This window comes from Bufo gargarizans, chromosome 9, assembly GCF_014858855.1.
Source record: "Bufo gargarizans isolate SCDJY-AF-19 chromosome 9, ASM1485885v1, whole genome shotgun sequence".
NCBI classification, from domain to species: Eukaryota; Metazoa; Chordata; class Amphibia; order Anura; family Bufonidae; genus Bufo; species Bufo gargarizans.
Genome location: NC_058088.1, coordinates 180,621,459 through 180,648,504, shown reverse-complemented (window position 1 = coordinate 180,648,504; position 27,046 = coordinate 180,621,459). Strand labels below are relative to the sequence as shown.

The 27,046-nt window shown below is 44.1% G+C and overlaps 1 protein-coding gene across 1 annotated transcript in view; it reads left to right on the top strand.

Moving 5' to 3' along the window:
- Positions 1 to 14,706, top strand: part of PTGES (prostaglandin E synthase) — a 45,171-nt gene extending 30,465 nt beyond the window's left edge. Inside the window, exon 3 of the mRNA XM_044306519.1 lies at positions 13,371 to 14,706. Coding sequence (XP_044162454.1) covers positions 13,371 to 13,620 — 250 coding nt within the window. The 3' untranslated portion in view covers positions 13,621 to 14,706. The remainder of the gene's footprint in view (positions 1 to 13,370) is intronic.
- The last annotated feature ends 12,340 nt before the right edge of the window (positions 14,707 to 27,046 follow it).

The following is a 27,046-nucleotide window of genomic DNA, read 5'->3' as shown; positions in this document are numbered from 1 at the left end:
ATCCGTTGTGTGCATCCGTGGCCGTTGTGCCGTTTTCCGTTTTTTTTCACGGACCCATTGACTTTCAATGGGTCCGTGGAAAAATCGGAAAATGCACCGTTTGGCAGCCGCATCCGTGAGCCGTGTTCCCTGGCCGTGAAAAAAATATGACCTGTCCTATTTTTTTCACGGCCAACGGTTCACGGGCCCATTCAAGTCAATGGGTCCGTGAAAGAACACGGATGCACACAAGATTGGCATCCGTGTCCGTGATCCGTGGCCGTAGGTTGCTTTCATACAGACGGATCCGAAGATCCGTCTGCATAAAAGCTTTTTCTGATCTAAGTTTTCACTTCGTGAAAACTCATTTCCGACAGTATATTCTAACACAGAAGCGTTCCCATGGTGATGGGGACGCTCCTAGTTAGAATACACTGCAAACTTTGTACAAGACTGCCCCCTGCTGCCTGGCAGCACCCGATCTCTTACAGGGGGATATGATAGTACAATTAACCCCATCATATCCCCCTGTAAGAGATCAGGGCTGCCAGGCAGCAGGGGGCAGACCCCCCCCCCCTCCCCAGTTTGAATATCATTGTGCGGCCCCCCCCCCCCCCCTGTTGTTAACTCGTTGGTGGCCAGTGTGCGCACCCCCCTCCCTCCCTCCCTCTATTGTTTTAATACATTGGGGCCAGTGTGCGCGCGCCCACCCAACCCCCCCTCCCTCCCTCTATTGTTTTAATACATTGGGGCCAGTGTGCGCACCCCCCCCAACCCCCCCCCCCCTCCCTCCCTCTATTGTAATCATCATCGGTGGCAGCGGAGTAGAAGATTTTCATACTAACCTGGCTGCTGGCTGCTGCGATGTCTGCGTCCGGCCGGGAGCTCCTCCTACTGGTAAGTGACAGCAATGCGCCGCACAGACCTGTCACTTACCAGTAGGAGGAGCTCCCGGCCGGACACAGAGATCGCAGCAGCCAGCAGCCAGGTAAGTATGAAAATCTTCTACTCCGCTGCCACCGATGATGATTACAATAGAGGGAGGGAGGGAGGGGGGGGGGGGGGGGTTGGGGGGGTGCGCACACTGGCCCCAATGTATTAAAACAATAGAGGGAGGGAGGGGGGGTTGGGGGGGCGCGCGCACACTGGCCCCAATGTATTAAAACAATAGAGGGAGGGAGGGAGGGGGGTGCGCACACTGGCCACCAACGAGTTAACAACAGGGGAGGGGGGGCCCACTGGCCACCAATGAGTTAAAAACAGGGGGGGGGGGGTCTGCCCCCTGCTGCCTGGCAGCACCTGCCACGCAGCAGGGGACAGTCATGTACACAGTTTTTTTGTATATTCTAACCTGAAGCGTCCCCATCACCATGGGAACGCCTCTGTGTTAGAATATACTGTCGGAAATGAGTTTCACGATGTAGCTCATATCCGACAGTATATTCTAACATAGAGGCGTTCCCATGGTGATGGGGACGCTACAAGTTAAAATATACCATCGGATTGGAGAAAACTCCAATCCGATGGTATAACAGAACTCCAGACTTTACATTAAAAGTCAATGGGGACGGATCCGTTTGAAATGGCACCATATTGTGTCAACATCAAACGGATCCGTCCCCATTGACTTGCATTGTAATTCAGGACGGATCCGTTTGGCTCCGCACGGCCAGGCGGACACCAAAATGACTTTTTTTTCATGTCCGTGGATCCTCCAAAAATCAAGGAAGACCCACGGACGGAAAAACGGTCACGGATCACGGACCAACGGAACCCCGTTTTGCGGACCGTGAAAAAAAACGTCCGTGTGCATGAGGCCTTATTCAGACGTCAGTGAATCATGGATGTCCGTGTTCTCCACAGACAGCACACTAGGATCTATTGATTTAATGTGTCTGTTTACATATCAGTTAGACATGCACTATTTTAGTCCGTGATGAGGACCATACAAGCCCATTTAATTTTATGGGTCCATAAAAAAAAAACACTGACAGAACACAGTTGGCATCCATGTTGTCAGTGATTTTCACAGACAATTGCAAGGAGATGCTCTGAAAACAAATGTTCAGCCTGAGGGCTCATTCTCATGGCCGTATCCATTTCGCAATTTTGCGGAACAGGTGCGGACCCATTCATTTAAAAAAAAGATAGAGCATGTCCTATTTTTGTCAGCGGACATGAATAGGCATTCACTATTATAGTTGTGGCCATGCGTAGTCCAGAAATTGTGGAACGCACATGGGCCGGTATCCGTGTTTTCTGCTAAACACTACGGTCGTGTGAATGCGCCCTTACAGTGTCATGGCCCTCATCATGGTCCCAGACTTGTGAGTAAGACCTTAGACTGGCAACGCTCAACTGGACTTTTAGGCTAGGGCTACACGTGTGACAATAAAAGTTGTGCGACAGTTCATGTAATGTATGTCTATGGTGTCAGAATGCGACACGTGACATGCTGCGACTGCCACAGTCACAAATAATCCAGATATGCTGCATTTTGTGTCGCATGTTGCACGTGAAATTCACTCCTTTGACTTCAACATAAGTTATGCCGGACACATGACTCGCCAGCGACATGCCTGCAACTTGGCTGTGTTTTGACCGCCAAATCACAGCTCTAAAATAGTTGTGTGACAGCAAGTTGCAGAAATATTTTTTAATGCAACTTTTCTTTTTTATGGAAATGACTGAAATGGATGCTAAATGTGCAAACTTAGGGTGGGTTCACACCAGTGTTAGGGATTCCGTTATAACGGAAAATAACAGAATCCATAAGACGAAGGACGGATCCGTTCTTTTGCCTATAGACTTGAATTATGACGGAATGCAAAACGGAAGCCTTTAAAAGGCATTCCGTCCTAATAGAAGTCTATGGGAAAGCATAACGGATCCATCTGGGTCCCGTTATACAGGATGGAAAACAAAGTCCTGTCGACAGGACTTTGTTTTCTGTCTTGCATAACAGGACCCAGACGGATCTGTTTTGATTCCCATAGACTTTTATTAGGACGGAAAGCAAACGGAATGCCTTTTAAAGGCCCCTTTCACACGGGCGAGTTTTCCGTGCGGGTGCGATCCGTGCGGCGAACGTATGGCACCCGCACTAAATCCTGACCCATTCATTTCTATGGGGCTGTGCACATGAGCGATGTTTTTAACGCATCACTTGTGCGTTCAGTTGAAATCGCAGCATGCTCTATATTTTCCGATTTTGACGTGACGCAGGCCCCATAGAAGCGAATGGGGTGTGTGAAAATCGGATGGCATCCGCAAGCAAGTACGGATGCCGTGCGATTTGCACGCATGGTTGCTAGGAGACCATCGGGATGGAGACCCGATCATTATTATTTTCCCTTATAACATGGTTATAAGGGAAAATAATAGCATTCTGAATACAGAATGCATAGTAAACCAGCGCTAGAGGGGTTAAAAAAATAAATAAAAAATTTAACTCACCTTAGTCCACTTGCTCGCGAAGCCGGCATCTCCTTGTGTCTCCGCTGCTGATGAACAGGACCTGGGATGAGCTACTCCATTAAATAGAGCTTAAGGACCTTCGATGACGTCACTCCGGTCATCACATGATCTTTTACCATGGTGAATCACCATGGTAAAAGATCATGTGACGTACCATGTGATGACCAGAGTGACGTCATCGAAGGTCCTTAACCTGTATTTAATGGAGCAGCTCATCCCAGGTCCTGTTCATCAGCAGCGGAGACACAAGGAGATGCCGGGCTTCGCGATCAAGTGGACTAAGGTGAGTTACTTTTTTTTTTTTTTTTTTTTTTTAACCCCTCTAGCGCTGGTTTACTATGCGTTCTGTATTCAGAATGCTATTATTTTCCCTTATAACCATGTTATAAGGGAAAATAATACAATCTTCAGAATATCAATCCCAAGCCCGAACTTCTATGAAGAAGTTCGGGTTTGGGTACCAAACATGCGCGATTTTTCTCACGCGAGTGCAACGCATGACAATGTTTTGCACTTGCGCAGAAAAAATCGCGCATTTTCCCGCAACGCACCCGGCTCTTATCCGGGCAAAAAAACTCATGCTCGTGTGAAAGAGGCCAAAGGCTTCCGTTTTGCATTCCGTCATAATACAAGTCTATAGGCAGAAGAACGGATCCGTCCTTCCGTCTTATGGATTCCGTTATTTTCCGTTATAGCGGAAAACCATAATGGAATCCCTAACGCTAGTGTGAACCCACCCTTATCCGTTTATTTTTACAGGATCCATGTTTTACAGTTTACATTTCTTTTTTTTGCTATTCTTCTAACGGATCAGAAAAACGAAAAAAATAACAGTGATGTGAACTCCCCCTAAGGCTACATGTACACGACCGTTCAGTTTTTTGCAGTCTGCAAATTGGGGATACGCAAAAACGGAAGCCTCCGCCACCGGCCCATTGTAGAAATGCCTATTCTTGTCCGCAAGACAGTCAAGAATAGGACATGTTATATTTTTTTGCGGGGCCATGGAACAAAGCAACGGATGCGGACAGCATGTGTGGGCAATACACAAGGGTCAATTGGGCCACGTTGTTCCCCTCCTTCTGTGGAACATGGTCATTGTATTTTATATGATGTTTTTATGTGTATTTTCCCTGTAATCTCTGTATATCAGGCCTGTTAGGGTGTAGTTCCTCCTCCTAGACAGTAGAGGGAGCTAGGGAACCCCTAGTATATATAGTCAGAGAGGGTCAGAATGTGTACAGTCAGAAGTCAGTGTGGACTTTAGCTAGGCAGCAGCTGAAGTGGAGCTTCTGACATGCAGCTAGATAGCCTAGGCTCCTAGCTTGTCACCAGGAGAAGGGTTTGCCTCTTGAGAAAACCAAGTTCCCTTAAAGGTGCAGTGCAGAGCCAAGTGTATTCCCAGCCAAACAGAGAGCTGAAGGGCAGAAGGATATTCTACAGCAAGGATATATATACCAGAGGAAGTTTTCCCTACCCAATGATAAAGCCAGCAATAGGGCATACGGGCCTTGGAGAAAGGCAGACAGGATTCTGAAGAAAAGTGCAGCCTGATCTGTAAGTATTATTCCCTCTGAGTATCTTGCAAGGACTTTGCCTGCCGTTTTTATATAAAGCCTGCCTGTGACAACCTGTTTACATGTGGAACTGACCAAAGACTGTAAATAGTTGAACTGTTTTCAGTAAAAGGAAGTTTTGGTTCACCACAACATCGCGTTCCTCAATTATTCCTACCATAAATCGGTGTGCCACCGTTACCGGCACTGGCGTCACGAACTTAAAGGGATCTTGCCACCGGCACATTAAAAACCTGCAACATCCAGGGCACCTCACCTACCATCTGGTCTGGTCCCTATACACAGAGAGTGCCCCAGAGGACCCCTGTGCCAGCCTCTCCATCACTGTTGTACGTCTGCCCAGGGTATATAAAAGACTGTGAGTACTATAACCACCCTCGGTTAGTAACTACCCCTGTGACCTTACCATTCGCCTCACCCTGCAGGGCTGCGTACTGCAAGTCCAATATACTGCTCCATATTGCGGATGAGAACAGCCATTTATTGATGGAAGTGAAAAATATAGAAAGAAGGCACACGAGATGCATCTGTATTTTGCGGACCGCAATACAGACACGAATGTGTTCATGAATCCTTAACTACAGGAAGCGCAGAGGTTGCAGTCACAGCCCTTAAAGGCACCTCTGCCCTTTATGGTTACCTGCACACAGGTGCGGGTTTACTAATAGAAACAGATTTCTGTGCGTTTCTGCACCAAAACCCGCATGTGTTACTTGCAGTTTTTTGGTGCCAGTTTGATGCGGATTTGCCACAGATCTCACAATTGCATTGCAAAGGATGAAATCCTCACCAAAAATAACACGGACAATTGACATAGGGAGCATTCACACAACAGCGATGTGTTTTGCGGTCCACAAATTGCGGATCCACAAAACACGGACGCTGCCACGGACGCTGCCTGTGTGAGTTCCGCAAATTGCGCAACGGGCAGCCCACTATAGAAATGCCTATTCTTGCGGACAAGAATAGGACATGCTCTATATTTTTAGTGGGGACGCAGAACGGAACTACGGATGCCTACAGCACACGGTGTGCTGTCCACATTTATTGAAATTAATGGGTCCGCACCCAAAATTGCAGAAAGGATGCAGACTCATTCATGCGGTGGTTTTCTATATCTGCATTACTAGTTTCCGCACAAAAGAAAATCTCACACGGCCATTTTCAGAACCAATTGAAGTCAACGGGGCTATTCACATGGCTGTTTTTTTTAGCGGCCAGTGAATAGCAGCCATCAAAAAAATAGGACACGTTCTATTTTTCGTCATTTTCACGGCCATACCCCATTGAAATCTATGGGGCCATTTTTTATGTTTTATGGTTGGGGTTAGAGTTAATGTTTTAACGCTTTTAAACAGGAGTGCAACCCTTCTAATGCTCATTAAAGACGGACAGATGGCAGAAAATGGATGCAAAATGGAATGGAAAACTGACAGTGTGTCTGTTTTTAATGGCCGTTTTTTTTTCACTGTAATGTGCAGGTAGCCTTAGTCCTCGTTTACATTTCTGTGTCAGTGTCACGTTTGTGAAAAAAAAGTGCGTCTGTGAAGATGGCTGTGAAGTATCCGTGTTTGGTCCGTGTGCTGAAAATTATTTTCAAAAGAACCTCTATCAGTCTTCAGTGAAAAACGGATGCCACACAGATGCCATCCACCTTGTGACTTTCACAGACCCATAGACTTCAATGGGTGTGATTAGACCGCATTACGGACCAAAGTCATTTATGTCCCGCAGTCAGTAAAAAAATTACTGATATGTGCACAGACACATTAAGGCCCCCTGCACACGAACGTGTGCTTCCTGTTGCCGTATTGCGGACCGCATTTGCGGATCCGCAATACACAGGTGCCGTTCCGTAGGCATTCTGCATCACTGATGCTCAAATCCGGAGATGCGGAATGGTATGGAACGGAAGCACGGAACGGAACCCTACGGAAGCACTATGGAATGCTCCAGTGGGGTTTCGTCCCGTACTTCCGTTCCGCAAAAAGATAGAACATGTCCTATCTTTTTGTGGAACGGCCGGATCGCGGACCCATTCAAGTGAATGGGTCAGCGATCCGCTGTGGCTGTCCCACGGACTGTGCTCGTGCATTGCGGCCCGCAGCACGACCACGGGGCGCACACGTTCGTGTGCAGGGGGCCTAAAATAAATGGGTGAAAAACTGAAATGCGAACGAGGCCTTAGAGGTGACCTGTTTTTACAAATTTAACAATGGGATACAGGAGCCTCAAGGCAGAGACCCAACTCTGACCCTGGATCCTGGGTGTCATTTTGGGGATGTTCTGTTTGAAATTCACATCATTCCACCCAGGAGGTGTTTTATTTGGAGAGTGAAGCCTGGTATGGGAGGTCAGATGTAATTCCATGCGCTCAGTGTTTGTCTAGATGTAGGTTTTACTCTGATCCCTCTGGATTAGTGTTTTTTTGCGCTGGGATACTCTTCACAAAGAGCAGTTTACTTTGTCGCTAGGTAAAGTGACTTCTCTAATAGGGCCATAAAACCCTGTCTGTCTTTACTTGCTGATGATGGGTACGGCTATGACAAAGCATGTGGGGGGAGGAGGAGGTTTGTGCAGACGTATATTGGGCAGTCTGTACCGCAAAACAACTCCTGAGACGTAGAAAGGCTTTCTGTAATGATATGATGCTACACGGGGTGCATTACATTTTATGACAATTCCACCCAAAGCTGACTCTTCAGTTTGGCAGAATTAAAGGGGTATTCCTGTTGGCAAAAGTTATCCCCTATCCACAGGATAGGAGATAACTATCAGATCGGTGGGGGTCCTTCCGCTGGGACACCCACCGATTATGAGAACAGGGGCCCCTTACCCCTTGCAGCTCTCCTGAAATGACTGGATCTCCCCGTTCTCGTGATCGGTGGCGGTCCCAGTAGTAGGACTCCCACAATCTAATTGTTATCTCCTATCCTATGAATAGTGGATAACTTTTACCAACAGTAATACCACTTTAAAATGTAGTCCAAAAAGGTATATCAGCTAAAACTGCGGGCGGTGCCACTACCATGGGGCACCAGGTGGCACCAAACTGTGCATTCTACATTCCATTTTCACCAGGATCTGGTGCACTGCAAGTACCTTATAAGCACCAGAAGGTGGCTCTATTTTGGTTTTGCTTATTAAACATTGACTTTTTGTCTCCGAAAATGACTTAAAAGCACCTGTCAGTAGGATCAACCCTATTAAAATCAAACATACTTTCATGTAGGGTGATACATATCTTGTGAAAATTGGTTGTGGCATTCCCGAGAAAAAATACTTTTATTCTATGTGCACATGAGAGTTTTAGTCCACCGAGGGGAGTGGCCAACACTGGAAAGCTGAGGGGCTGTGGTCACTGAGTAGTTGGGCTCCGCCCCTCTGCGCACTGAGGCCCTGATTTGCATTAAGAATTTAAGTTGTTTTTTTTTCTCTTTTCTCGGGAACCCCACAAGTGATTTTCACAAGGCTTCCTCACTGTGACGTAGTCGGCGCAGGCGCAGTGAGGAAGCCGGCACCAGGATCGCATCATTCACTCACTGCGCCTGCGCCGAAGACAGAAGTGAACGGCGCAGGCGCGGGATTTCGCCAACGATGCAGGGAACAGTGGCATCAATCAAGAGGAGCTGGGCGGGCACAACACAGGACCTGGGCAGAATACAGGGTGAGTGGACAGAGCCTCTAGGTGCTGATTTTACGCCCTAGCGGCTGCAGGGACTAACATTAGAAACATACTGTTATGTAGTGCTGACATGGGCGCATCGCTAATATCAGTCAGCTACATAACAGTATTTCTGGTGGTAGAAACCCTTTAATCGGCAGGATCAAGCCTACTAGGCAGTATGCCTGGTTTAATAGGGTTGATCCTGTTTACAGGGGTTGTTTGAGATTTTTTTTTTCATGAACAGCGCCACTTTTGCCCACAGGCTTTGCTTGATACTGTAACAAGTAAATTGTAAGTAAATACAATACAATGTAAGTAAATTGAGCCAAGCTGTAATACCAGACACAGCCCATAAGCAAGAGTGGCACCATTTCTGGAAGAAATGCATTTTTTTTCTAATCTCAGACAACGCTGATTGATGTTTCAGTCTTGTGCACTGCTTTAGGCCTCATGCACACGACCGTTCCGTTTTTTGCGGTCCACATACCGTGGATCTGCAAAAAACGGAAGTCGCCCGTGGCCTTTCCGCAATTTGCGGAACGTAACGGGCGGCCCATTGTAGAAATGCCTATTCTTGTCCGCAAAACGGACAAGAATAGGACATGCTATTTTTTTTGGGCGGGGCCTCGGAAAGGAGCAACGGATGCGGACAGCACACGGAATGCTGTCCGCGTCTTTTGCGGCCCCATTAAAGTAAATGGGTCCGCATCCGAGCCGCAAAAACTGCGGCTCAGATGCGGACCCTAAAAAAACTGTCGTGTGCATGAGGCCTTATGTTTAGATGGCACTGGGATCCTGGATTCAGATCTGACCTGGCAACATCTAGCTGTTCGTAGTTTGTATGATCTTCTAATGAGTTTCTTTCCGGTTTTCTGGTTTCCTCTAAGAACTCACTGATGAAACTGACCCTAGGGTGAATGTGAAATAAGGAAATTAAATAGTAAACCCCACTGAAGATGTGAATTTTCGGCTGAGAGCTGCAAAATATATGTGCTCCATAAATAAGGAATAAATAGTAATGTAAATAATAAATAAATGTAACAATAAAAAAAGTAAAATAATATAAAATATGAAAAAATAATAGATGTAACGATAAAGAAAAGAAAAATTGTATAAAATAAATAAAATGCTTAATAAATCTAAAAAATTTAAATGTAACAATAAAAAGTAATATTAAATAAATAAAATAAAACAATGAATAACTATAAAAAAAGGAATAAATGTAACAAGAAAGAAAATGAATATTTAACAAATAAATACAATGCAAAAAAATCTAAAAAATAATATGTCACAATAAAAAAGAAAAATAATATTAAAATACAATAATTATAAAAAATGAATAAATGTAACAATAATGAAAATTAAGAAGATAATATAAGATAAAAAATAATAAATGTAACAATAAAGAAAAGGAAAAATAATAAAAAATAAATAAAATGAAAAATTATTAAAAAAATAAAGTAATAAAGAAAATATAAATAAATAGTAAGAAAATAGTAAGAAAAATAAAATGTGCATACTGTATAACCTTATGATAGAAGGACGTTGCTGTACGGTATGTTGCAGTTGTAGCATTTTTGGAAACTTTAGGCATGCGGAAACAACTGAAAGCTCAGCTCACTCTGTGTATACACACATATACAGCTGAGATTTGTGTATACATAGCTTTTGCTTGTCTTGCTGATGAAAAGGGAACTCCCTAGCTAATGTTTATACAGCCCCTGTTTATACAAGGTCTCACTTGTCCTACTGATTCTCCTTCAGAGAAAGTGGAGAAGGGATCCATCCAGTATGAAATCTGCACTTAATTACTAGATGGCAGGAGGAGACTGTCTACTTTAGAGACGGCCTTTCATTCTGTCCAAAATTTTCCTGGATCGTATTCCAGGCTCAAGGCTACATGGGAAATTGGAGACGAGTTGCAGAATGAAAAGATTCAGCTGCAGATCTTCTGACGTCATTCGCTTTGCTGCTGCTTGTGGAAATTTGAAGGCGTTTTTTGGGGTGGAGGTGGGGGGCTGATACCTCTAGGAACCTCAGTGACAGAAATACTTCTCAGATGCCTATAGGCACAAGAATCTCTCATCCAAGTGCCTGAGATATGGCCGACCCTCTATGGGTACTCTACTACCCAAGTGCGATACAACTAACGGTGTAGGTCTACACCCCGCTGAATTCATTTCTGGATTATAGCATGGGCAAAAGGGTCAATTGCATTAGGCTACTTTCACACTAGCGTTTTTACTGGATCTGGCAGGGTTCAGCAAAAACGCTTCCGTTACTGATAATACAACCGTCTGCATCTGTTATGAACGGATCCGGTTGTATTAGCATTAACATTGCCAAGACGGATCCATCATGAACTGTATTGAATCAATTGGGGACGGATCCGTTTTCTATTGTGTCAGAGAAAACAGATCCGTCCCCATTGACTTGCATTGGGGGTCATGCTGAGTCCGTCTTGCTCGGCATCCCAGGACAGAAAGCGACTTACAACATGTTGCATTGGAACGCAACCAAACATAACGGAATGCATTTTGGAGCACCGCGTTCTGTTCAGTTCAGTTTTGTCCCCATTGACAATGAATGGGGACAAAACTGAAGCATTTTTTTCTGGTATTGAGCCCCCTATGACGGAACTCAATACCGGAAAACTAAAATGCTAGTGTGAAAGTAGCCTGAGAGGACCAGCATGGATGGGGGCCACCGGCATGGCCTAAACACATCACCTTCTGTGGTATTATTTAGGAACGTTATTATTTGAGCATTACATGGCATTTTTTCTATGGCACTGTTTAGTGTTCACTGTATGGCATCAATATGTAGGAACTTCATGGCTGTATTGTACGAATACTTTATAGTATGGTTACGCGGCACATATGGTGCCATATAAAAACAATAAGGCCTCTTAGAGCCTCATTTGCATACATTAAAACATCATTTTTCTCAGCAATGCGGGCACATGAACATGGGGCCAATACAGATGCCTTCAGCTGCCAAGCGCACATGTAACAGGTCAGCCAGTGTCATAGGTACAAAACTGCTGACAGACGCCCTGTAAGACATCATTTACACTTTATACAGTTTAAAAAATCAGAATTGTGATGTATTACTCTCCATTTTTTTCCATCCCCAAAAAAAGATGGGGCCCTACATATGTTTGCCCAAGGGCCTAAACGCAAGGCTTGATTCTGAGTGGAGGCTATGGCGCCAGCTATCACTCCAAAAACTATAATTTAGGCCTGACCCTGAGAATCAGACATTCATCCCAATGGGCCACCCATGGGCACAGAAGAGGAAGAGGGCCTTTCCTTGCTGGGCCAGGGCTTCAGACATGTGCTAACGTGAGACAGCCGCACCCATAGAAATGGCAGCTCGGCAGAGTTGAGTGGTAATCACAAGGAAGCAGAGGTGTTAGTGCCAATAGACATGACTAATATTTGCAATCACTTGACACAAATGTCACGAAATTAGTTTCGCTATTGGGATTACACGGTTCACCGACAGTTGAAGTCACATTATTAGCTCTGCTATACTGAAATGGGAAACTTTGCTCTTGAGATATACCTTCCCCATGTATCATGACTGCCCTTCCCAACTTCATGAGGGAAATTCATTATGAAGTTGGGAAGGTAGTGGAAATTGCTATTTTATACAGCCTTCGCCAATTTTACGGAAAGAGGGTGTGGGGAGTGCGGGGCCATTGGCCCTGGCTCATTCATCCACTGTCGTAGATTTCATTCCGGTGCACGGAGAGCCGGAAGAGGCAGGTAATTTATGACAAGTCCTCCACCGGGAGAGCAGGCCTTGATAAATCAGGGCCTCTGGGGTGAATTTATCACAGACCAGGGTCTATGATATCCCTGTGCGTTGTCAGAGACTGAAATCTACGTCAGCTCGGCCACCCCTCCATTCACCTGGATGGGTTTTCTACATAATGCAGGATCGGAAAGGTTATCTATATTGAGAGACTCTTTTTAGCTCTGACCAAGAGATTAGGATCCTGAACAGAGGACCCTCCCCCCTCTGTTGAATCTAAAATCTCTAATAGGGTTGAATTAAATAAGCTTTCTAAAGTAGACAAGGTTATGTTTATTGAGTCAGCAAATATAAAATCCAGCATCTTTGAAATACACCTTCATTACTGTTTGTGAGGTTTTTGATTGTTTAGATAGGTTTCTTACTCTGTGAAGTGAGGAAACAAAAAGTCTTGCCTGGAGACTGTCAGCAAGCAGGGTCGGTAGGATACTGAGGTGCTAAACGGCCAACCCGACCCATAGACCATTCATAGCAGTGCACTACTGTGTGCTCACAGTTCTAAACAGAGACAAATAAGGAGATCTGTCAACAGCAGCGTGTTGACCATCACAATGATGGCAGACCTTTTACACCTGTCAACAAAATTGAGTTATTTTGTACAACATGTATTACTACACAGTCACCACTGATGGAAAGTATAAGGTGATAGATACAGGCATACCTAAAGCTGCTGTTGACGGATCTTGTTATTTTAGCAGGTAGTGTTCCTTTAAATTTCACATGATCAGTCATAAAAGGTGACTACCGGTGTGGTATGAACTACGAAGGACTTTTTTTCTGCCTTCTTATTAGTTTATTTATTTTATTTTTTTTGATTTAATGTTTTAATGTGCCTGTTTTATCTTCCCTAGAGCTCATCGCAATGACATGGAGAACATCTACCCGTTCCTTTTCCTTGGTGCCATCTACTCCTTACTGGATCCCAACCCAAGCATCGCCAGGATCCATTTCTTAGTTTTCTTCATTGGCCGCTTAGTACATACAGCGGCCTATGTGCTGGCCTTGAAAGCCCCGACACGTTCCCTTGCCTACAGCATAGCTCAGCTGCCATGCTTCTCTATGGCTCTCCAAATTCTTTTTTCAGTCGCCTCCTACTGGTAGACAAAAGCATAGCGTGTTCATACACTACATGGCCGGAATGCAGTTCAGTATTGACCATCAACCTCCTCGATGCCTCGTGTGCCTTGTTCATTGGGAATATGTATTTTTGTAACTATACATCAGTATTTTGACTGCATGTTATTTCATGTTGACAGTTTGCGATGTAGCTTTTATATTGTTTGTATACCATTGATGAAGGAGTTTTTTTTTTTAGTTTGATTTGGGGTCTTAAAGGAGTTGTCTCAGAGGTTTTTTTTTCAACAACACCCCTGCCCATAGGCATGTGTCTGGTACTGCAGCTCAATACTGATCAGCAATACCAGACACACAGCCAATGAGCAAGAGTGGTACAGTTTTTTTGTTTTTTACCTTATTTTCTAGTGTCAGACAACCCCTTTAAAGGGGGGGGGGGGGGGCGTTGTAAACAAGATGGAGGGAGTAGACACTTTTTTTCTGACTGAATGTCAGATGTTTTAAAGCTGACTCCTGAAATACAAAGACTGATGTTATAGGCATGTCCTTTCTCAGGTGGCGTGTCCTCTATGCTATAGCTGTAACTGCTACCAACAGAAGATACGGCTGGTGATAGTTGAAGATTTAAACTGAGCATGTGGCCACCTCAGTGAAGTGGACAAGAAATAATAAAAAAAGAACAAACAGCAGGTGGCGCTATACAGATAAATTTTATTGAATAGCTCAGTGGCTACACAAAATTTTTAATTGCCTGCAATAACGAAAATGTTCAGATTCAGGTGATGATTTGAAAAAGGTAGAATATTTTTCATGGCACAACCCCCTTTAAGGGAGAGCTAACCGCACATGCGCAGCCACCCTCCAATTACCACTTCAGGAACTTTAGGGTCTCATAGTGGTGAATGAAGGGGTGCACGGCTTGCTTTCCATTCACTGCTATGCACGCTCGCTCGGCTATTTTCAGAACTCCCATAGCAGTGAAAGGAAAGGAGGCAGCGAATTGATGATGTGCTCTATGTTAAAGGGGTTCTGCAGTTTGTTTTAACTGATGATCTATCCTCTGACACCCGGGACCCCCGCCGATCAGCTGTTTGAGAAGGCAGCGGCGCTCCTGCAGCGCCGCGGCCTTCTCACTGTTTACCGCTGGCCCAGTGACATCACAACTTGTATAAACTGGCCTGGGCACGGCCAAGGTCCGTTCACTTGAATGGAGCTTAGCCGCGCCCAGGCCAGTTGATACAAGTCGTGACGTCACTGGGCCAGTGGTAAACAGTGAGAAGGCCGTGGCGCTGCAGGAGCGAAGCTGCCTTCTCAAACAGCTGATTGGCGGGGGTCCCGGGTGTCAGACCCCCGCCGGTCAGATGCTGATGATCTATCCTCTGGATAGATCATCAGTTAAAACAAACTGTAGAACCCCCACCTGTATCTAACATTTATTCCCCAGATAGAACGACCCCTTTAAGCGACCCCTTATCTTTATGTATGTCCCCCATAGAGTAGAAATACTCAGAAATTCATTGACTGTTGCAGCATACAATGTGCTTTCTTGTCACATGCTCCAGCTATCTGAGTTTTGCGGCATGGCTCCATGACCCGGACCACCTTTCGGGTGTGGAGTTTATATGCATTTACATTAAAGGGATGTTTTTGTCCCATTTGGGGGCCCTTCCCAGTAGGATGGGGGTGGGGCTTGCGAGTAACCAGCGATTTAGGATTTAAATGTTGCTAGGTGTGATATATGTGCCTAATTTATGTGCTTTTAATGTGAATTCTTTTCTCAGACCTGGGAGGATGAAGAATGATTTGCAAACCTGGTTCTGAATCCAGCTGGCAGATCACAGCTATGGTCCACATTGTTTGGATCACGTTTCAGAGATCTATGGGTCATCTGGTTGGGACAGTACATAAATATTGTATCTGGGCTGTGCAGTTGCTTGCAAATCCATGAAGGTTATGTGGCTGCTTCTGAAGATGCTATGAGGCCTGTGAAGAAGGGTTCTAGCTTTCACTGGATCTGGAGCAAAGCAGGGGTCATAGAAGAAATGAACCGAACGTCATGCCATGCAAGCCAATGGGAAGGACTTTCCTTTTTGTTTAAGATGTTGTCTTAATACTGCTATGTCACCCCACGATCAGCTCCTTGGCTCTTTATTCAACAAAAGGATCAGAAAAGGAATATGACTACGCACGAAGATTATGTCACATGGAAGGATATATGTACACATTCCATACTGAGCATGGGCGTAGGGTCCTTTCCTATGCACCAGTAGTTATGAATGACTCAATGCTAACAAATGTCAACACCGAAAGGGAAGAACTACCTTAAAGAGATTGTCCAGAAATCTATGCTATTTTAAATTCCCTGCCGGACCTGTGAAGGGAAGCATACTTACCTGCTCCCGCCACTCAGTTTTGACTCCCTGGGTCACCAATGTCTTAAATGTACTTAAGTCACTGCATGTAAACTTTCCGAATGGAGGGGGTCACATGCTCCTCTGCCAGCAATAAAAGTTTATGCACAGTGAACACAGTGGTGGACCCACAGAGCTAGAACCAAGAGGGTTAGGAGCAGGTATGTATGCTTCCCTTGACAAGTGTGCAGGGGAGGGGCAGGGTATTTAAGGCAGAAGGGAATCCTGGACAACCCCTTTGAAGGGAAGGTCCAGGTTTAGACAATGTAGCAACTTTTTGAATAAATATATCTTACCACTTTGTGAATACAGCTCCTATGCATCTCCATGGATACAGACTACAAACAAACCCTGTGTAGTCTGATCCTGCAGCCATTCTTACTTTTATCTGCTTCCTATTAATTTAAAGGGGTTTTCCAAGATTTGAATACTGATGACCTGAAGGGGTATTCCCATCTGAGACAATGGGGGTATATCGCTAGGATATGCCTCCATTGTCTGATAGGTGCGGGTCCCACCTCTGGGACCTACACACCTATCTCGTAAACTGAGCCGGCGAAGTGAAGGAGGACGTAGCACCAGCGGCCACCCTCCATACATGTTTATGGGGCTGCCGAAAATATTAAAATAAAAATATTTACGTCGGCCCCATAGAAATAAATGGGAGCCCACCGCGCCCTTCTTCACTTTGCTGACTCGGGTTATGAGATAGGAGCGGCTCCTAGAGATGGGACCCGCACCTATCAAACCATGGGGGCATATACTAGCGGTATGCCACTGGATAGTCGGTCTGCATTGATAATGGCATTAAATAAGAAGCTGCTTACTAATGTAGGCAAGCAAGAAGTACAAGACAAATGGAAGAGAGTGTGACTGCAGGACCAGACTGCAAAGGGTTTAATTGTAGTCTGTATCCATGGACATGTATAGGAGCTGTATACACAATTTGGTAGGAGATTTTTTAAATCAAAACTATTAAAATTGCTTCATTGTTTAAATTTACATGCACTGGGGTTGTAATAAAATGTTGCATAAGTGGGCACACCATTGCTGTAAATGCTGCCAACCCATGGACCAGACCTTGAGCGTGGTCATACAGTTTGGTTTAAATGACACTAAACATCTTTATTTTTCATGTTAGAAAATTATATTTTAGATGATTGTAAAGACATAAGAAACCAATCCGAATGGGAATGTCAATGTCTGGAAGGACTCTTTTTATTTTAGAATTTATTGTTTTGTTTTGTTTTTACTATTTGTTGAATTTTATGTTCATAATAAACTATGCTTCCATTTGTATCATTCCTACAGCAGGTGAACATTGCCCTCTAGTGGACTATCCTGAAATAGCACATTATGATGTGTGGGGTATACTGTACATTGGTCATAGTGGTAAACCACTGGAAACCCACGAAAGAACATACAAACTTCATGCAGATGTTCTCCTTGGTCAGATACAAACCCAGGACCCCAGCGCGTAACCAGTGGATGTCTGACCCTGGGCCTCTTGAAACCTGTTTAAATTGCGCTCCCCTGATGGATCCCAGTTCTCTGGCTCTGATGGGGCAATCTGACCCTCTCATAACACTGCCACTGTCTACACTAACATATTCACATTTCCTGAAATGCTCTGTGCTGCTGGGGCTCTCTGCATTTTCTACTTATGATGTCATACTTCTCTACATTCTCATGTTCATATCCGGTCAGAGCCTCTCTCACATGCAGCCCGTTCACACTATAGGCCCCCATTTCCTAGGACAGACAGTATTATTAGTGATATAGGATGGTATTATTTTGAAACTGAATTGTAGTATCATGGGGAACTATAGTACATGGCAGTATTGTGCGGGATCTTTATTGGAGTATTTTGGGAATGCTGTACATTATTTAGGTTCCATAGGGTGGTATTATTTGGGCAATATATGGCAGTGTTATATTGACACTATAGAGTATATGGCAGTATCGTGTGGGTTGTTTATTGGAGTGTTTTAGGAATGCTGCACATTATTTAGGCTCTGTATAGTATTATAAATTGGGCAGTATATGGCAGTCTTATATTGACACTATACAGTATATGACAGCATTGTGTGGGCTCTTTATTGGAGTATTTAGGGAATGCTGCACATTATTTAGGCTCTATAGGGTGGTATTATTTGGGCAGTATATGGCAATATTGTGCTGGCACTATACAGTATATGGCCTCCTGCACACAAACGTGTGCTTCCCGTTGCCGTATATACCGCAATACACGGGTGCCGTTCCGTGGCCATTCCGCATCACGGATGTGGACCCATTCACTTCAATGGGTCCGCAAATCCGGAGATTCCGGAATGGTGTGGAACAGAAGCACGGAACGGAACCCTACAGGAGCACTATGGAGTGCTTCCGTGGGGTTTCGTCCCGTACTTCCGTTCCGCAAAAAGATAGAACACGTCCTATCTTTTTGCGGAAAGGCCGGATCAAGGACCCATTAAAGTGAATGGGTCCGCGATCCGCTGCGGCTGCCCCACGGACGGTGTTCGTGCATTGCGGCCCGCACACGTTTGTGTGCAGGAGGCCTATGACAGCATTGTGTGGGCTCTTTATTGGAGTATTTTTAAGTATGCTGTACATTATTTAGGCTCTATAGGGTGGTATTATTTGGGCAGTATATGGCAGTGTTGTACTGGCACTATACAGTATATGACAGCATTGTGTGGGCTCTTTATTGGAGTATTTTGGGAATGCTGCACATTATTCAGGCTGCCAACTGGTTACACCCATCTAGACCTTCATTGCAGACTGCTAGAATTTTTTTTAAATTAATTCATAGCTTCTGGCAGGAATAATAGAGGAATGGTAAAACATAGAGTCATAAGAATAGAATTTTCTCAATTGTTATTACATGGGGGACTGCAAGTACAACAGTCATGTCAGGAGAGGTTAGAGGTCCTCTTTAAATATGCAGCGAAACATGGCTTCACATGATCCCAGTGAACCATCTCTGGGTTTGTTTTGATCTTTACACCCCCTCTAGGACCCGATGACCTCTTGAATTTCCTCTAAAAACCGCCATAGTGTCATCACGTGCTGCACTAAGCCCATTATTTCGTGGAAATCTCCATGGTTGACCTGTTAAAGGAAACCGGGGGTTGCTTGTATAATCTGAGCCTCTGGTTCTGATGTGTGACACACCAAAACAAATAAAAACCTATACGTGTAAGTGTGAGCACAACAGCGCACTCCGAAACATTATTCTTCAGGACCCTGGGGTATGATGTGTTGGCAGAAGAGCCCGCCGCCCCCTTCCCGGGCCCCTGGTGTTAATGCTCTCTATGGCGCTCACATTCTCTTTGTATGCGGGAGACATTGCTGTGGTTATCTGGATCAGATTTTACAGCCACAATGGCGTCTGCTTTCTGGGGGCGCGCACATTTTTCTGTTTCTTCATTCTTCCACCCCCCCTCGATATACATTTAACCCTTTCCCTGCCTGCATGCATGGGAAAAGGTGCGTCTTTTGTCTCCCTGGGATTTCCTGTGACGTCTGCGGGATTATGCGTGACGTTGAGAGACGGCCGGGGAGTCTTCGTCTAGACTCGGGCTCGGCTATTGACGTCTCACTTTTTTTTTTTACAAGGCTCAGGTAATAGGACACTTCGCGCAGACAGATTTAGAAAGAAAGAAAAACAGCGTGTGCTATTACGAGCAGGAACCATAAAAAATAAAATAAAAGGCGCAGGGCTGGGAAGAGGATGTAGGATAGCTTATAAAAGGATTGCCGAAAGAACAAAGAGACCAAGAGAAAACCCTTGTAAAAAGAAGCCAAGATCAGCCATATAGGCAGCAAACGCAAAAGTGCCTCACTACTTGGTATTTGAAAACCGTCAGCAAGCAGGACTCCAAATATATTTTATTTCAGACAGCTTCAGATTTCAGATGCTGTAGGAAAAATGAATGCTTGGTTGGAACGAGACCCCACCCTCCAGTCAGCACCAGTGGCGTAGCTGGAAATGATTGGGCCCCACAGCAAAATTTGGAATGGGGCCCCCCTTACCCCAGTAATTTTTTCGCAAACCCTTCCTTTCATGCCGCCCCATTCCTGTGGCTGGTAAATATCGCTCTCTCAGACCAGGCCTGGCAGCTGTTCCATCCCTTTTCTACACTGTCTATACTGTCACTGTATATAAATTAATTGTGTAATACTGTTGAGGGGGCCCTGACCAAATCCTTTAGTCCTCCTGCTCCTGGATGGGCCCCTTCTGGGTCAGGGCCCCAAAACAGCGGCTTCCCCTGCTTGCCCAATAGCTACGCCCCTGGTCAGCACATTGTCGGGGGACCAGTCCTGTGAACTGGGGTTACATCAATGTAATGTACATTTTTGGACACTAGGCGGCGACAAAGTCAATGTTAAAGAATAATGGACTTTTATGTGGGTTCGCTTCAGGCTAATGGATTGAGATTGGAATAAAAAGTGACACACAGGGATGTGTAAATCATGAGGGGAATTTTTTAAAGTCAGTTTTAAGTCTGTGTTGGAGGAATACTTTGTGATTCAATCTTTTTCAAAATCTATGCATGTGGACAGTGAATAGAAACCCAACATGTGGGCTATTGATGTATTTAGCTCACGGGGGATTGTCTAGGACCAGCAGAGACTTCAGGGTCAGGAGTGAATATGTTTTCAATGCCTGGCCTGTCAATGACAGTGGTGGAGCGAGGCATAGGAGGCAGAGAGCGGAACCTCTGGGTGCAACGGCACCACCCTCTTTGCACTAAGGCCTAGTTCACACGAACGTTTTTTTTTTTTGCGAGTGTACGGGCCGTTTTTTTGTATTCTGTATACGAAACCATTAATTTCAATGGTTCCGCAAAAAAAACTGAATGTACTCCGTATGCATTCCGTTTCCGTATTTCCGTTTTTCCGTTCCATTGAAAGATAGAACATGTCCTATTATTGGCCGCAAATCACGTTCCGTGGCTCCATTCAAGTCAATAGGTCTGCAAAAAAAACGGAACACATACGGAAATGCATCCGTATGTCTTCCGTATCCGTTCCGTTTTTTCTGAACCATCTATTGAAAATGTTATGCCCAGCCCAATTGTTTCTATATAATTACTGTATACTGTACATGGCATACGGAAAAACGGAACGGAAAAACGGAAATAAAACGGAAACACAACGGAACTCAAAAATGGAACAACGAACTGCAAAAAACTCTAAAAGCCATACGTTCGTGTGAACTAGGCCTAAGGGGCTAATTTACATATTTTAACAAAGCTATTTTCGCAACATTGCGGCCACCTATGGATATAGGGCCAACAGCATTAGGCCTCTTTCACACTGCTGTATGGCTATTTCAGTGTTTTGCGGTCCGTTTTTCACGGATCCGTTGTTCCGTTTTTTTTGTTTCCGTTGTGTTTCCGTTCCGTTTTTCCATATGATATATAAAGTATACAGTAATTACATACAAAAAATTGGTCTGGGCATAACATTTGCAATAGATGGTTCAGAAAAAACGGAACGGATACGGAAGACATACGGATGCATTTCCGTATGTGTTCCGATTTTTTTGCGGACCCATTGACTTGAATGGAGCCACGGAACGTGATTTTCGGGCAATAATAGCACATGTTCTATCTTTCAACGGAACGGAAATACGGAAACGGAATGCATACGGAGTACATTAAGTTTTTTTGCGGAACCATTGAAATGAATGGTTCCGTATACGTAACGCAAAAAACGGCCCGCAAATCGGAAGAAAAAAACGGTAGTGTGAAAGAGGCTTTAGGCCTCATGAACACGACCGTTGTGTGCATCCGCGTCCGTTCCGTCATTTTTCACAGTTTAGCAGAGGTCCCATTCAGTTCTATGGAGCTGTGAAAAAAAACTGATAGTCCTCCGTTTTTTCTCCGCGTCCGTGATCCTTGATTCCAGTCCGTCAAAAAAAATATAACCTGTCCTATTCTTGTCAGTGGAAAACGGAGGACGGACCCATTCAAGTCAATGGGTCTGTCAAAAAAAACGGATGCAAAACTGGTATGTCATCCGTGTCCGTTTTTTTCTACAAGACCTTGGTGCAATAAAATTACACTTTTCATTAACCTTTCTTTTTTTTACCCCTGTCAGACAAAAAAAAAGGAAGACACAAGGAAACACAACTGAAGCAAAATCGGACACGGACCACTGAAGCCAAATCACTGACAGTGAAAAAACACTGTCGTGTGCATGAGGCCTTACATTCAGTCGGCGAGCGCACGTCTCACATGTCAGCTGGTCTAATGCTGATGTATGTGGTGACAGATTCCCTTTAAAAAGCACCCGTCAGCAGCATCAACATGACTGCTACGATTGATTGAAAAAGGATACCTGCCTTGTGAAAATCGTTGCAGCGTTCCTGAGAGAAAAAAAATGTTTTATTATTTACACAAATGAGGGCTTCAGTGCACTAAGGGGCGGGTCTTAGTCTCTCAGTGCACCTCAGCTCCTCCACTTTCTAGTGCTGACCACGCCCCTCGGTGCACCGAAGCCCTCATTTGTGTAAATAATAAAAGGTTTTTTTTTGTTTCTGGAACGGCAAAACCAATTTTAACAATACAGGTATCGGTTTAATCAGCAGGATCAACCCCACCAGAAAGCATGTCTAGACTCTAGCCTAATAGAGTTGATCCTTCTGACAGGTGCCCTAGCAAGGTATTGCAAACTATAAAAAAATTATTTTAATTATTGTGGGGATGAATGGAACATAATGTGGGGGGGGGAGGTAGTTCATTTTTACGGCATCGACTATTTGTTAAAATTGACTTATTAAGGCCTCATTTAAGATATCCGTGAAGGATCCATGTGTCCGTTTTTTTTTCGCATGTCTTCTGTATTCCACAGACACTACTTGGCAGGAAATTAATTTCTTCTACCAACGGTCAGTGAAAAACGGACCAAACACAGATAGCACCCGTATTCTGTCAGTGGTTTATCACAGATCCATAGACTTCAATGGTCATGTGTGGGCCACATCACAACCTAAGTAGTGCACGTCTCCGTGATGTTTCCAGTGACCCACATTCCGTGGAAAATCACTGATGTGTGAGCAAACACGTTAAAATCAATGGGAACGTGTGGTGTACGTGGAAAATCTGGATAGCACAGGACTGCTAAAAACGGAAATGCGAACGAGGCCTAACCTTGTTTTGTGGGTCATTTTCATCACAGTGATAACAACTTCTTATAGCTTCTGTTCAGCTTTACTAGTAGTAAAATTTGCTTTATGTTGTGTTTTTTATTTTTCCATTAACAGAGCTGTGTGAGAGCTTGCTTCTTGTGCGGTGAGCTGTAGATTTTATTGGCTCATTGTTTTTTAGTGTGCAAAAATCCTTTATTATATTTTTTAGGGAGGCAAGGCGACCAGAAAAATCTATATTTTTCACCGTGTCAGATAACGTGATATTTTAATATTTTGGACATTTTCAGATGCAGCAATAACAATTATGCTATTCTTGAGAAGGGAAGGGGGCGTTGTTTTTTAATTTTTAATATTTGTTTTTCATTTGTAAAAAGGTTATTACATTTTTTTTGTAAAAACATTTTGAAATTTTTAAATATTTTTTTTCAATTTGTACAAATTTTATTAAATTTTTTACAGTTTGTAAAAACGTTATTACATTTTTTTACATTTTATTATTATTATTTTTTCAATAATCCCCCTAGGGGAGCTGAACCTTCGATCAAGCTTGTATTGTGATTTTCCTGTTATCCAGGGGCAGGGTGTAACAGGAGTAGTAACATGGCAGGACTGGGGACCTTCATTAGGCCTCAGTCTGCCATAACAACCATTCAACCCTCCTCGATTGCGTCCTATAGGCCTCTTTCACACGGGCGTCATATTTTTGGCCTGGATAAGAGGCGGGTGCGTTGTGGGAACACGTGCGATTTTTCCGCGCGAGTGCAAAACATTGTAATGCGTTTTGCACTCGCGTGAGAAAAATCGCGCATGTTTGGTACCCAAACCTGAACTTCTTCACAGAAGTTCGGGCTTGGGATTGATGTTCTGAAGATTGTATTATTTTCCCTTATAACATGGTTATAAAGGGAAAATAATAGCATTCTGAATACAGAAGGCATAGTACAATAGCGCTGGAGCGGTTAAAAAAAATAAAAAAGTTAACTCACCTTCTCATCTTGATCGCGTAGTTCCCGGTCTCTTTACTTCTTTAATGATGAGCTGTGGGCTAAATGACCCGTGGTGATGGAGCATGTGATCTGACGTCACCACAGGTCCTTTAGCCCACAGCTCATCATTAAAGAAGTAAAGAGACCGGGAACTACGCGATCAAGATGAGAAGGTGAGTTAACTTTTTTATTTTTTTTTAACCCCTCCAGCGCTATTTTACTATGCATTCTGTATTTAGAATGCTATTATTTTCCCTTATAACCATGTTATAAGGGAAAATAATACAGTGAATAGACTGTCACCTAGAAGCGGATGCTTGCGATTTTCACGCAACCCCATTCATTTCTATGGGGCCTGCGTTACGTGAAAAACGCAGAATATAGAACATGCTGCGATTTTCACGCAACGCATAAGTGATGCGTGAAAATCACCGCTCATGTGAACAGCCCCATAGAAATGAATGGGTCCGGATTCAGTGCTGGTGCAATGCGTTCAACTCACGCATCGCACCCGCGCGGTATACTCGCCCGTGTGAAAGGGGCCATAGGGTTCCAAGCTATGGACAGAAGAACTCCTGTTCCCCTGTTTAACCACTCAGATGCCGGGATCACTATTGACCGCGGCATCTAAGGGGCTTAACAGCTAGGATCAGAGTTGTCTCCAATCCCGGGTCGCTGCAGGCTGGTGTCAGCTGTGTAAGGGTTCATGTATGCGACCGTATGTACTTTGCAGTCTGCAAAACACAGATCCACAAAAAATACAGATGACGTCCGTGTGCATTCCGTATTTTATGGAAGGGAACAGCTGGCCCCTAATAGAACGGTCCTCTCCTTGTCCGTAATGCCTACAATAATAGGACATATTCAATTTTATTCAAACGTCCGTTTTTTGCATACCCATTGAAATGAATGGTTCCACGTACAGTCCGCAAAAAAACTTAACGGACACGGAAAGGAAATATGTTTGTTTGTATGAGGCCCTATACAGCACAAACCAACTATGCAGAAGGGTCAGCTCCTGAGCCCGCTTCAGACACTGCTTTCACCCCTGTGACATTCAAGGTCCACTAAGGGGTTAATACTGTATATGGAACTTAATAATAAAACAAGATTGAGTTAGCTCCTCTGCTCCCCCTAGTGGACATCACGCAAATCTACAGTAAAGTCATTACTTGTAAATAAAATTCATTTTGCGCCAAAAAGATATTTTACTACTGCAAAAAGGTCATTTGGAAAAGTAAGAATTTATTTTTTTCTGTAATATTATCACAAGACAAAAACCTTCCTTGACAGATACAATTTCACAAAGTACAGAAACAAGACAAGCGTGATCCGTAATACTGACTGTTTAATAAAATACTTTTAATTTTTTTATGCTTTTTTATTTTTTTTGCAAACGACAAAATGAATGTTATAAAAAGCTAGTTCATGATTATCACCATGTGTGTTGTGGGGTGCAGTACCTGTCACGGCCTGTGATGGCGCTATTCTATAACGTCAATTGAGGCCTGAGCTCGATCAGAATCATCATGTTCAAAAACGTATAACACATCCGTACCTGCTGGAGGGAGTAGGACGCTTCCTATGCGTCTGGGTCTGGACGGCGCTTGGACGTTTCCAAGGGAAGCAAGGTCACTCCCCTTTACCTTCAGCTATGCAGGGGGTGAACGAAAGTGGAGAATTCCTCGAAGAAAATGTAAATATATAGAGAATTGGCATAATAACAATATGAGGTGAATATTCAACAAGCATATTTATATTCTAATATCGCCCCCATCCAAAGGATTTTTTTCTGAGACAGCGCCACCCCTGGTCATGGGCAGTGTCTGGTATTGCAGCTCACCCCTCATTCACATGAATACAGAGGACCCAATTAATCCAAAATCAGAAATTTACGAAACAAGAAGCAGAAGATGGAGCAGAGATAATAGGCCTCATGCACACGAACGTTGTTAGTTTCTGTGTCGTTTCCGGGTTTTTTTTGCGGATAGAATGCGGGCCCATTCATTTCAATGGGTCTGCAAAAAATGCAGACAGCACACCATGTATGTCCGTTCCGTAGCTCCGCAAAAAAAAAATAGAACATGTCCTATTCTTGTCCGTTTTAGACATTGTTACAATGGATCCGCAAAAAAAAAAAACGGATGGCATCAATTTTTTTTTGCTGATCCGCAATTTGCGGACCGCAAAACACATACTGTCGTGTGCATGTAGCCATATTCTAATAAAGTTCAAGTTACGATTCTTCATTTTCAAAATCTTTGCTTGTTGTCAATGAATAGGAACCTTCTTGTTGACAGCTCAATGCTGAAATGCAAGCCTTTCTCCCACTGCTGCAATCTGTTGTAATGTAGACTAATTCCTCCTACATAGGCCTCATGCACACGACCGTTGTTTCATTCCGTGTCCGTTGTTCCGTTTTTCGTGATTTTCTGCAGACCCATTGACTTTCAATGGGTCCGTTGAAAACTCGGCTAATGCACCGTTTGTCATCCGCGTCAGTGATCCGTGGTTCCAGTACATCCAAAAAATATAACCTGTCCTATTTTTTTCACGGAAAATGGTTCGCGGACCCATTCAAGTCAATGGGTACGTGAAAAAACACGGAGGCACACAAGATTGTCATCCGCATCCGGGTTTTTCCTATCATTTGCATGGCAAACTTGACTTAGACTTTCTTTTACTTTCCTTCATGTCTGGTGATCCTCCAAAAATAAAGGAAGACACACGGAAACGGATCACGGAACAACGGAACCCCATTTTGCGGAACGGAACACAACGGTCGTGTGCATGAGGCCATACACTGATACATGGTAACAAACCCTCAGTTGTGCTTGCAAACTTAAGTTCAGGGACAGGACAGGTGGAGTCTTCTGATTTAACCAAGGATATTTTCA